Source organism: Tachypleus tridentatus, chromosome 6 (assembly GCF_004210375.1).
Source record: "Tachypleus tridentatus isolate NWPU-2018 chromosome 6, ASM421037v1, whole genome shotgun sequence".
NCBI lineage: Eukaryota > Metazoa > Arthropoda > Merostomata > Xiphosura > Limulidae > Tachypleus > Tachypleus tridentatus.
Window position 1 is genome coordinate 46,164,621 of NC_134830.1, and position 13,528 is coordinate 46,178,148.

General features: G+C 33.4%; 1 protein-coding gene across 9 annotated transcripts in view; it reads right to left on the bottom strand.

The window, feature by feature from the left end:
- Window positions 1–13,528, bottom strand: part of LOC143252388 (striatin-3-like) — an 83,066-nt gene that overhangs the window by 25,040 nt on the left and 44,498 nt on the right. For 5 of the 9 annotated variants that reach the window (XM_076504406.1, XM_076504409.1, XM_076504403.1 and 2 more), the window contains 3 exons: window positions 11,589–11,714; window positions 9,373–9,439; window positions 8,902–9,055 (listed from right to left, as the gene is read on the bottom strand). In XM_076504406.1, the coding sequence (XP_076360521.1) occupies window positions 8,902–9,055; window positions 9,373–9,439; window positions 11,589–11,714 (347 nt within the window). The remainder of the gene's footprint in view (window positions 1–8,901; window positions 9,056–9,372; window positions 9,440–11,588; window positions 11,715–13,528) is intronic. The other 4 variants (XM_076504410.1, XM_076504404.1, XM_076504412.1 and 1 more) reach the window with 1 other exon arrangement.

Consider the following 13,528-nt stretch of genomic DNA (forward strand, 5'->3'; position numbering starts at 1 on the left):
AAATTAAGTAACAGACATTTGAAAATACCGGTTATCAGTGACTATAAAATTTCTATCTAACTCATATTTGAAACTAGAACTTTACTAAAAACATAACATTGTCACCTAATCTAAACAGGAATTTATTAAAGAAATAATTAAAATGTATACTGTGCAATAACAGAAAAATCAAACTGAGAAATCATATAATGTGTTTCTCTTTTCTCTATCTCTCTCCCACACACACACACATGGGAGAAGTACTAGTGTAATGTACATGCAACAAAACCATGCATAGTAGAGATATTTCAATGTTTTTGGAATGATACATGCTAATACATGTGAAATTGTCTAATATATTAACCAATGTTCTCAAAGTATATAGACATATGAACCACTGAAAGAATATTAAGTAGCAGTGGCAATTAAACTCCTCTTAATTCTGTAAAATAGAACTTTTGTATTTAACTCACAAGATTAAAAGGTAAAACAATTCTTGAGGTAACAATGCAAAATATGCATAGTTAAAAACAACTGTATTATCATGCTAATAAGAAAACAGAACATAAATATCAACCAATTCATGTGAATGAAGAGTTCACTGAATTGTCTAAAATAAATAATAAGCAACTGATGTAGAGAGGTAAACATCTAATAATAATTTATTGTTATTATTGTTGTTTTATTTATCACTATCCTAATTCTGGCTAATTAAATAAAATTATACTTCACTAACTTTATCTATTCCACAACATAACAGCTGTTATTCTGCAATTTTATATTATAAATAGCATTTGCACCACTACAAAAGAATCCTAGTTATGGGCAAAAAAAATTTCACTGGAACTGGATATGGCAGATAAAGTGGTTGACATACTGTTATACATTTTTATTTACTCTCAGCCATAGCTACTTAGAAATACTAATGTAGTCTCAGCCTTTTTGATGCTATAGTTGCCCAACTCTTCTTGGAACAAAAAGACAAGCTTGCTGGTTCAACTATTCTTCTGAATAATAAGTAAAGTTATAAAAAGATAAAGAAATAATGGATGTTAAATAATAAATGTGTTATTAATTTTACTCTAATTCTGATCTTTAAATGACTTAATGAATAAATAAAAATTACATTTCATGAAATTCGAGTTCGTACAATAAGAATTGTTATTCTCGAACTCCGATTATATAAACAGCATCACAACATCACTATGTCCATTTTATCTCAGCTAAATTGATGAGCTCTGATATTGGGCAAAAGGCTTCATAACCATTGAATGCAACAAAACACTGTGTGGTTGACATATGTCCCTCTTTATGCTTACTCGTATGTTTTTACAATATAAGAAACCAAATATTGAACTAAATGCTTTTAAAAAGGTACACCTTTCCCCTGAAATCACAGAGGTTATCACAATACCCTACTATAAAAAATGGACTATTTTTTATACCTTTAAATTACTAAAATGTTTTTCATCATTTAAAAGAGAGATATTAAATACTTTTCTGAAACATGTAAATATATATTCACTCTAACTACTGGTGCTATTTACAGTCTACATGGTATGTTCTTTATTTGAAGTAAATGTTTTTACAGTTAGTTAACGATGGTCTTTAATAAATGATAATTGTTGTTAAGGCCAGAGAATTATCAATGAAATCCCCTACATTCCCCCCCCTCTCATGATGGAAATGATTAATCAAATTACAAAAAATTTAGTACAAACCTATTAAATCATTATCATGTTACTTTGGTTTTAAGAAATTGATATAATAATTAGACTTGTATTTCTACAATTTTAGGTTGCAAAATTTTTGAAGTTTTACTGTGAGACATTGTTTTGATGAAGAAATCATAAAACAAACTTCCTGTCATCTCATAATTTAAACCTATGTTATAGTCTATTAGAAAGTTTCATTTTATACACCCAGTTATTTTCAACTTTGTTTACATTCATCAACATATTTTTTTTAACAGTTTACTTTTCCACTGCAGTAGAATCACTACTTCTAGCTATAAAAAACAATCAAAAGTGATAAAAAAAACAAATGAAAAATGATAAAGATTTTTTGGTGATCTACAACATTATCTTACAATTGAGAATTACCATTATCTTCATCAAGCTAGGTATTGTGGGTTTTTTGCTTAGAATATTCTTGATAACAATTTATACTTTAGAAACATACTTTTCTTTCAATAAGTGACAAGTTCTCACATTTATGCTCATTGTTTGAATATAATAAGCTTAACAATAATCTAAACAAATTTCCAGACCTATAATAAGTTCCAAAGTCTTCTGAATTTTTTATTAAGTTTGATTGTTCATATCTACAGAAGTAGTAGATAGTTAGATTCTGGGAAAACTATAAATTACTACTCTTACCACTTTAGCTACTCTACACTAGCAAACATTTTATAATCTGCTCTGTCTAATGGTATTTGTATGTTGAAAAACAAAGCTTGGAAAATAGCTGTTACTAGTAAATGTCCACACCAAATGTTGCAATACCATAAAAGAGAGAAATATATATTAAAAAAAAAAAGAGTTGTAGTAAACAATTCATTAACTGAGAACAAAAATCACATGACTTGTTTATTTATTAAGTTAAAAGCTAAACTGTGGGTATCATGGTTGTGCCCATCATGGGTATCAAGTCCCAGTTTTTAGCATTACAAGGCTTCACACTTAATCCACTGAAGGGAGGGAGGCAAAAATTGCGTTAAAAAAACATTACATTTATAATCTCAGAACAACATAATTTGAAATTTGGAGCTTCCCCCCTCATTCTTCTTTGCAAAATGAAAAAAATAATACAAATTCAAAAATTCTAAGCCAAAAATTGTTGAAAAATTTTAAATTATTACTTTCACTTAGAGCTCTTAACTTGACTTACAAGCATGCACTCAACACCTGAAAAATGTTTACCAAATATTATAGGGTTAACATACAAAATAACAAAAAGTCCATAATTACTACAGAGTTAAGTTTACATTGTATCTCTTTTTCTTTCTTTGATCCCATGCATAACAATGCAATACAACCAATGAGTACTTGAAAAAAAGCAAATATGTAACCAACTGGGTAAGCTATATTTATAGCATAACACTACAATGTAGTGTTTTGTAAGTTAACTTTCACTTTTTTTTAATTGGTTGGTTTGGTGTTTTATGGCACAAAGCAACAAGGCTATCTGTGCTAAACATCCAGTAAAAAGTTAAAATTAAAGTAAAATTAGTAAAATTCATAAAAGGAAATTAAGGTAAAACAAAACAAGTTTAAAAAACATAAAACCAATTTTTACATCTAGTCTACAACAGTAAGAGAAAAACTACAGAAAAAAAAGTTATAAAGGACTTTCTGTAGCATAATTGTAATTATGCTAACTTGACAGGAAGACTAACAGGTAAGTTGAAAAACAACCATTAGTCACCTGAAGTTGGCTTTTCCAGTTCTGGTTTTGAGTTATATGACATTATGGCCATTTTCTAATTTTAAATCGAACTAGATGATTCTTAAAAGGGAATCACATTAAAAAAAGGTCTAATGTATAAATTAAAAAAACTTAAACAGCATTAAAAAAAATTAATGGCCTTTAAAAAACTAAAAACATTTCCAAGGTGGACAGTGTTGCCATCACCAACAACACTGTCTAATGTTACAGATAAACCTTGGGACAGAACATGTTTAAAATGATGCTGTCGTTGAGAGTCATAACAAGGGCAAGACAGCAAAATTTGGCTTATTGTGACCTGAGAGTTACACAGACAACACATTGCTGAATTAATCCCTGATAAAAGAAAACAATGAGTTAAAAAGCTGTGCCCAATGCTTAGTCAGAACAACTTCCTCTTTCTGATCCTTATGGAAGCAAGATGACCAAAGTCAAATAGAGGGTTTTATTTGGAAAACCTTGTTTTCATGTTACTCATTTCAAGTCGACTGCCAACTTGCACAGAGCTGAGCCTTGAATACAGGACCATAGTCCACGTATGGAACAGGCACAGCAGTGATAGTGCCAGAGCAGATAGATTTAGCTGCAGTGTCAGCAAGCTTGTTCCTGAAAATATCCAGAAAAACTGGAGAGAAGTGGATGTTAAAGAGAAATGGACCAGTCAGTTTTGAATATGTAAACTAACATGAAGCGATTCCAGGTCCAGTAGATAACTAAGCGAATCAGTATAAATAGTGCAATTTGAATACTGCTTAGCTTCAATGTGATCCAAGGCAAGAGAAATGGCATACAGTTCAGCAGCAAACACAGAAGCTGGAGAGGGGATTCTGCATGCAACCAGCAAACCACAACAAACCATGGTAGAGCCCACACAGTCATCTGATGTTCAGCAAATAACAGACAGTATTTCCAATCATGAGTGTCTGCTTTTCTCAGATGACTTGAAGATAGGTCACATTTGGGAAATGTAAGAAGTCATGGCAGGATGGGCTGACCAGTGAAAACAGCAATGTTATCCAATGCACCCAGATACAAAGGCAAAAATGAGCAATGGCAGATCCTCTGTTCTAAAAAAAGTATGGTCCACCAAGGAAGAAAAACACAACCCCAGGTAGGATGCACTGGTAAGGCATGAAGTTTCAAGGCATATAGTAAAGACAGCTGCAAACAGCAGAGGGGCAAAGAAGGTTCATGAGACTCTACGTATAAGCTCTGGACTGGAAAAGTGCAAAAAGCCCCAGTGTAGAACCAAAGTCCTTGGTGATGAATGGGGTCCAGCATCTTTAAAGCCGAGGTCCTGGTAGAGCCACAGACCAGTAATCCACAGTCAAGTTTCGATCGAATAAGAGCACAATATATCTGTAGCATAGAACATTGACCTGCTCCCAAAGTGGTGGAAGAGAGGACATAGAGGATGTTCAGTGCTCTTGTACATTTAACCAGTAGCTGTTTAATATGTGGTATAAAGATCAGCTTACAATCAAAGATAAACCCAAAGAACTTTGTCTCAGGGACCACAGGCAACACAACTTCACCAATATGGAGTTCAGGATCAGGGTGAATACCCCATGGGCAGCAAAAGTGCATGCAAATGGTTTTAGAGACATGGAGAGAAGTAAAAGCCGTTTGCTCTGGTCCACTTAAGTAAATAACTGAGAGCAGTCTGTAGCTGCCGCACAACATACCTCATGTTTGATGACTGACACGAGATGTGAAAGTTGTTGACATAGAGCCCGTTTACAAGAGTAAGAAAGAGTTGTTCAGTGATGGCATTAATCTTTGTACTGAAAAGTGCAACATTCAAAACACAACCCTGAGAGACTCCAAGTTCCTGTAGAAAGGAACAGGAAAGTGTCAAACCACACAAACTTGGAATCACCTGCTCATATATCACATGTCACCTGTAAAATATGCTGGTTGTGAACTTAAAATCCAAGACTCCTTCTGGCTTTGGCATCTTACCCACTGAGCATTTGCATGGGCCTGATGGAAAGCAATGTGGTGCGAGATTGTGGAATATCTACTAAAAGTATCCCAAGCCTGTTTTAGAGCCTTCTGTGCCATGGGGCAGGCAGGATTCCACCAGGGACGAGGATATTGTGAAAACGTAGAGGTTTTAGGAACACACTGAGCAGCTGCCCGTATAATGTAGTCAGTTACTGCTGCCACACAGTCATATATTGATGGCTTACAGATGATGATAGGATCAAGTTCTGCAAGAGCAGTGAAAGAGGGCCATTTTGTTTGATCCAGCTTCCACTGGAGCATGCAGGTCAGGTGGCATCAACAACGACTAGTTTCTTTGAAAATTATAGGAAAATGATCACTGCCTCCTGGGTTATAGTCAACCCTACATGAAAAGTGGGGAAATAGTGAAGGAAAGCAAAATGAGAGATCAATAGCAGTAAAGGACTGATTAGGTGCATGAAAATAATTATAAGAACCAGTATTGAAAGGAGAAAGGTGGTGATCAGAGAGCATACACTATACAGAGCGACCCCTCCCATCAATATTAGCACTTCCCTAGGATTATGAAGGGAAATAGCAACTGTTCAAAGAGAGCATCAAGGTCTGATTGATCATAGGTCTCATCATGAGACGGGTAGAGAGAACAAATTGTGATGGTATGACCTGAGGAAACACGGATGGCTACAGCATCCAAGGGTGTGTCGAGTGGCAAAGACAAGGTGGGCACATGCTGATCAATCAACAGTGCCAACCCCCTCCATGCACTCATCCATCACACAACTTGTAATTTCTGTGCAAAGAAAACTGCTGAAATGTGACTGTATCAGCAGTTTTCAGAAATGTTTTCTGTAAGGTAAGACATACAGGTTGGTAGGAAGCAATCAGTGCTTTGATGTGATCTAGATTAGAAAGTAAACTTAGTTCCATTGTATCAAAGTAGCCATTTTTATTTATGTGTAGACAAATTGGGTGAAGAGCCCTTTTGTTTATGACCACATCTTTTTATTTGCTTTATTCAAGGGAGGTCTATCAACCTCCATGGATACTGCCCTGGATTAAATTGGATTCCAGCAACTGAAAACATGAACAAATGATTATTTTGCATGTTGAGGCAGGAGAAAAAGATGTACCTGAGGAAATGCCTGTACCAAGAACAAAAGGAAGTGGATCATGGGATGTGCTGGAATGTGTGTTAGGGACTGAGATGGGTGTTGACATTGATTTGTCAACTTTGTTAACCATGGAGGTCAAAAGACTTTTCATATGGTTTGAGAATGATTCTTTTGGAGGCACAGAGAGATTCGTCTGCACTCCCACTGTAGTAGTGGAACAAAGTACAGCAGCATACATCCAAGATTAAGTGATGGACAGCAACTTTCAAGCCTCAGGTTAAGTAATGTTTTGAATTGTCTTCAAATGCTGCAACTCTTTTTTTCCCAACCACTTCAGGCAAGACTGAAAGTAGGATGAGCGAGAGCTATTGCAATTAATGCAATGAGGGTATGTTTCACACTCATAGGCATTGTGGTCCTTGCCACCTCAACGAGCACACATTAAGGAACCATGCTATGATATCTTCAAGTGACCAAAACAACTGACACTGGAAACATTTGAGAGGGTTTGGAATATATGGCTGTACCTTGAAATTAAGACAACCTGCCTTGATGGTGGTAGGTGGATGCAGTGATGCAAATCTTAAAATGAGGACATTGGTCAGCATCATAAGTCCATCTTTGTGAGTGGAGGTACGCCTCACTGCAAAAACTCCTTGGGTGGCAAAAACCAGCAAGAACCTCCAACTGAGGGTTGTTCTTCAAATCACTCTCAAAAATAGCTACTCATGATAAATTCAAAGTAGCATGGGGCATAACCTCAATGGGTATATCCCCAATTACCTTTGTATGTAAGAGTTCACTGTGTTTAGATGTGGACGTTTCCACCAATATGTCACCAGAGCTAAGCTTTAAGACTGACTTTGGAAAGCCAGCAAGTCCCTCTAGTCCTTTATGAATGAAAAAGGGAGACATGTGCCCTTAAAGTTTGTTTGAAAGAGAATATAGGATAAGAAAAAGAGATATGTATTACAGATGTTGAAGATTGCTGCTCAGAACTTCAAGATGTGGTCATTTACCTATGTACGTTTTTCCAATACTTAAGTTTTTATTTGGGGGAACCATAATAAAGAAAGAATGTTTCAGTGACCACCAACCCCACCCACCATAGAGACATACAAGGGGACATACTATAATGCCAAACCAGGACACTGCAGCAATGCCAGGGTTTTGTGAGCACTATACCCAAACACCAGCATCAGATACAATATCTACAACACCTGTTAAGAATATTCAACACTGGTACTTGGTGGACCCTAGCCCAAGTGGACCAGCTGATTGACCCTAGGGGGGCTACCCTAACGCTCCCCATCTACAGGAATTCAAGGCCAAAGTGGTGTGTTTGAGTTGGACCCCTCAACCACCAGGATCCTCTTCTCCCCTTCACGGGTCACTACACACAGCAAACACATAAGTGGATGTTTAGATCCCATAGGAGGTAAACTGTAAGAACTGAACTTTCCCTGGAAGGTCCCCTCACCACGTACAGGAATCCACATAGAGGGGAACTTTGTTTAAATAAAGATAGTTACTGTATAGCATACTGACAGATTTTAAACATTACTACTGCTTAAAAACACTCTCAAAATAATTATATTTGGTATTCAGTAATAAATATGATGTTGCATAACAATAAAACTAAGATACATACATATATGCACACACACACACACACACATTGATTTTCATATGATTATAAAAAAACTTATTTTTTACATTATCTGTAAATGCAAAATGTGTACATACATAAATTTTTCTACAGTTACTTTCAATTCTGTTAGTTGATTACTAGTTGAATTAAGTAGTCTGCATGAGCATTCTTGATATAAATTGTCAACTCACAAAGTTTTCTTGATGTAGTGCAAGTAACATTTACTAAAACTGGCATAAAAACCATATTTTCATAGTTCCCATTATCTTTGAGAACTTAATCTTATTCCTACCTGGAATGCTCAATGGTTAACATCTTAACTAGAATTAGCTGCCACTTTAAAAAGCATGTACTGTCTTTCATGCACAATAGTTGATAAAACTAACAACCAATAAAACATCAGAAATCTTAAGTTTTTCATCTTTTCCAAGCAATATTTCCCCACCACAGTTGGAAGTTTTTGTTACAAATAACATTCTGAAAGTTGTTATGTTATGAAAATCTTAAACCTTTTTATTCATTTTACCATGTTTTATACAATCGCCAAATACACTTTCTACTACATAGAAATTAAAATCTAACTTGTCAAGAATATGCTAAGATATACAACTGCTCAGACCTATCAATTTAAGACCCAAGAAACTTTAAAATAAAAGGATAAATAGATTGTGTTTAGGATGTTATAAAAATTACACTACATGCAACAATTTGATTCAAACTCTCCATCAAAACTGTATGACTTACCCCAATCTACAATTTCCCCCTGACTCCTTGCTTCTCCTGAACCATTGACAGAGTTTGGTCCCAAGAAACTAAATTCTGATAAGACTTCTTCAGTTTCTGCATCTTCCATCATCAAATCATCCATCCTGGGCATTTTGTTGTTTGAGGGAATCACCTAGTTACAGATAATGACTCGAATATACCACCAGTAGTTTTGTACAAGATACACAGTAATAAAAACAACTCAATCTCCTCTTGAAACACTCAACTTGATTAGTTTTTACCTTCATGAATTATGCTAGTTTACTTACTGATATTTTTTTTATTATGTCTGTAACATGTTTTACTATATTTATAGTTCAATAATAAACAAAGAATTTATTAAATTTATCATATAGTAAGACTGTTGCTGAGAATTAGCAAGTAATAAAACAAAATAATTGGTCAGATGGTAGAATATATGCTAAAACATCTGACATACAAATGACTAACCACTGGTTTTGAAATAATTCTTTTATTTTCAATTCTGTCTTCAGGCTCACATCCTTCTTCATCACTGCTGAAAGCAATTGTCAAAAATTCTTTAATCAATTGGTATACATGATATCCCAGTCTACACGATAAATAATTATAAATAAAAATTCACAAAATATGATAAAAACATAATACTTGTAGTTCAAAGAAAACCCAATATAACACTTTCATCAGGAATACACTTTATCAAATGTTTGTTGTTTGTTTTCATTTGTTTATACACTGTTCTCTTTAGAGTGAATTTAAAATGAAAATATTCTCACTGAATAAACTACAACCATAACTCTTTAAAATATTGAACATACATCTTATAATCTAGACTTCCATTTGTTTTTTTTATGTTTCATGGCATTCAAGTTTACATGCTCTCACATATCTCTATATTAACTTAGGCTATTATTTGAATTTCAGCTATATATATAAGCTTGGCACCTTTGTAAAGATAAAACATTCTTTGAATCAAGATACTAAATATTTATTCTGTATATCCTACTTATTAGCTGTTTAATCAATTAAAAATTAGCAACACTACCAACTGTACCAAGCTGTTGTGGAACAAGACAATAAATGACATACAACTGAAAAAAAAAAAAAAACAATCAGCCATTTACAAAATGTTCTATGCAGTTATAACCTGTTCTGTTACAGTTAAGTACAAACTGCCTGCTTTTGTTTAAACCAATTAAGAGTTTCCTGTTTCAAAAAACATTTCATTTCACAAAAATTAATTATATCAAACTCAATTTGTGAAATAATTACTACTCTAAGGTTTATATTATAATAGAACTCCCAACAGTAACAGTTAAATATCTGATCTTTACTTAGTACAAAAGATCAGTACTATAGTTTGTTGTCTATAAAATACTTATTAATTCTGAAAGTCAAAACAATCCAGAAATGATGAGCAACAATGTGAAAATGGTTTGAAATGAAGTCATTTTTTGTATTACAATCTTAGTGCACAGGAGATAGTAATGTTTGAAATAATTATTATCAACAGACATATCTAGAGCAGTGTATCTGTTGATGCATTAAGAGAACCTATTGTTTAATTTACAAATTTTATAACAAATAGATGGCTTTCATGTGCAGCACCCAAACCTGGGGCCATTTGCTTTATAAGCATATGCTATACCAGCTGAGCTAAAGTCAACTCATTAACATCAGTGGGTAAGGCAATTTTTAATACCTCAGGCTGCTACATACATGCCATCACACGCTGATACAGAATAACTTTCAATACTTGTTATTTACTGTTTGCTTTTACAAATGATGGCATAACAAGAAACCAATGCACTATACTTGTACCTGATTTTATTTCAGGTGTGCTGAAAAATAAAAAAACAAATACTATAATTCCTTTCATTTTTCAAAAGTCAAGTAATGTTAGTAGCTTTGAGTCTTGTAATATCTGTAGACACAAAATTGAATTACACATTAAAACCTTTTCTACTTATCTGTGTTTAAGTTTCATGAGCAATAAACAACATGAAGGGAAGGTAAAAAAAAATGTTTTCCCTTAACTTATTAATACTTTCTAAAAACTTCTACCCCAACAGTTTAACATTAATCCATTAATGGTTACTTCTTCCCTTAGTTCTATTTCTAGAAGTACAGTCAAACAGTTTAGAACAACTGTTAAAGTTATTCTTCTAAATGAAAGATTTCATAACACCATAACATAAAGTAAACTTGCAATGTGATGTCACCGCAACATAGACAGCCCACATATTAAAAGTTTAACTCTTTTTTTTTTTTTAATATCAAATATAAAATGAAGTTAAACTTTCATAAAATACACTTATTTTTCATATAAAACATTTAGAAAAAACACTAAATTTCCATGTTATTTAACAGCTTGCATAACAGGAATCAAAAGTGCAGTGAGAGAGAAACAATGGATGACCATTTAAATTAATAACTTGAGAAATGAACTTCATGTACAAACAACATGCAACTGAGATTATGTACATAAACTTGACTCCCAAAACAAGGATCAAACAGAACACGTCAGCTTTCATTTCTTAATGTAAATCTTAATACTTCAGATTTTTTCAATTACAAAATGCCAACATTAATAATTTACCTTACAAATAATTTCAGTTTCAGAAAAACAAAATTTTGAATCAACCACATTAAGGTGTACAACAGAAAACTAGATTGTGTGAAATTACCTGAGATTTTCTTCTTCTTCATCTTCCATATCTGAAGAAAGAAAGTCAAATGTTGCAAGTACTGAAGCTTCTGTTTCCCTAAGTGCATTTTCTGTTACTGAATTTGTTGCTTTTTTCCCAGGAGCTCTAATAACAAAAACAAGTGAATCAAAACTCAGACAAAACTGCAAAAAAGAACACTAAAAAAACAAACTTAGAATAAAGTAGAGTTAACTTTATTAAAATATCTATAAAAGATTTACACCTAAACACTGTTGTCAAGTTCAGTTAGCATAATGATGATCCTAGAAACAGGTTTAAAAGCTTGCAAATGAAGAACAAAGTTGGGTTAAGTTTACTAGAATACCTATAAACATGGTTTACACCTAAACACTGTTGTCAAGTTCAGTTAGCCTAATGATGATCCTACAAACACGATCAAGAGCTTGCAAATAAAAATTTTTAACCTTGTGTAATCCAATTTATAAGTATTTAGACATTATTCTTTCTATATTTAAATAAAAGTTAACTGATAATACTATGTTTATTAATGTACAAACTTGTTTAACTAGGGGGGGGCACTCAGTAGAGTGCATATCTCTCCAAAAGCAGCTTTGATCATATTTGGATCTCAAAAACATTGAAAATGTGTCTGTATGTCCATTGTTATTAATGGATACAGAACATTTTTGCAGGACAACGAGAAATAATATTCTACATGTTCAAAGTTTCAACAAAATCTAGTAATTTTTTACCAACTTATAAAGCAAGAGGAACATGAAACATTGTTCATTATGTTAATAGATAGATTTTTTTTGTGACACCGCTGTGACCTTGATCCTCTAAAAACCAAAATCATTTCTACAATGGGGTCATATTCCAAATACTGACTTTCATCCAAATCCATTCAGCTGTTTTCTAAAAAAAAAAAAAAAATAATCGCTGACAAACACACATAAACACAAGGTGAAAATATAACTCCCACCACAGAGAAGGTGACTGGTGTAATTACAATAAGTGTACACAAATGTAGAGTAGAACATTGATAATAAGAGTTTTGTGATAGTAAAGGTAGAGACAATTATGTAACAAAATATTTAATTCTTGGACTCTGTGGTACAGTTTTAGTAACTGCTCTTTTAAGACAAACTCAAAAACATGAAAGTAGTTAATTTTTAAAACATTTCTAAAGTTTCTTTAAGAAATTATATTACCTCTCATGTAGTAAATCTTATATATAGAGTTAAAACTCCTCTGCAAACAATATTTAGACTCAACAAGTCAGTAGATACTTTAGTTTGTAAATATAAATGTACATTTTAATACCCATGTTTGTTACAATTTTAGTTGAGGTTATAGTTTTTCTACATTAAAAATGTATTTCTGATAGGTACTTACCTTTCTTACATAAATAGCTATTCTTATTTGCTACTGCTCTCAAAATCCAAAAATGTTTTTATGTATGCCTCAAGTCTTTTATTTCCCCTCCATAGGAAGTGATTCCATTGCATCTGTCATGCAAATCATTATGCATCAATCCTCCAACAATAAGAATGCAACATACCTCTCACAACCCATGTGACTGCCCCTGTTAAAGTCGACCATACTATCACTGAGTTTTGGCAGAAGATGGAAACACTGGGTTTCAATAGGGAGAAAGGGTGGGAAGTGTGAGAGTAGACAAGTACCTATAAGAAAAATATTTTCAGTACAGGAAAATTACAACTTCCAATAAAGTAGAATATCTCTTCTCACATAAATAGCTAGAAGCTCGTATTAAACAGGTGGGAGGGACTGGTGCAAGGGAAGTAAAAAAGCATCCTTCAAAAGCATCTGAAGGACTCTCCATAAAATGAGATAGTTGAATTCTGAGATCTAATGAGAGGAACTGTACCACTTCTGTACCAGGTATACTCTTTGCCCATTGTAGAAAGATGTCACATATATGGGCAGAAAACAAA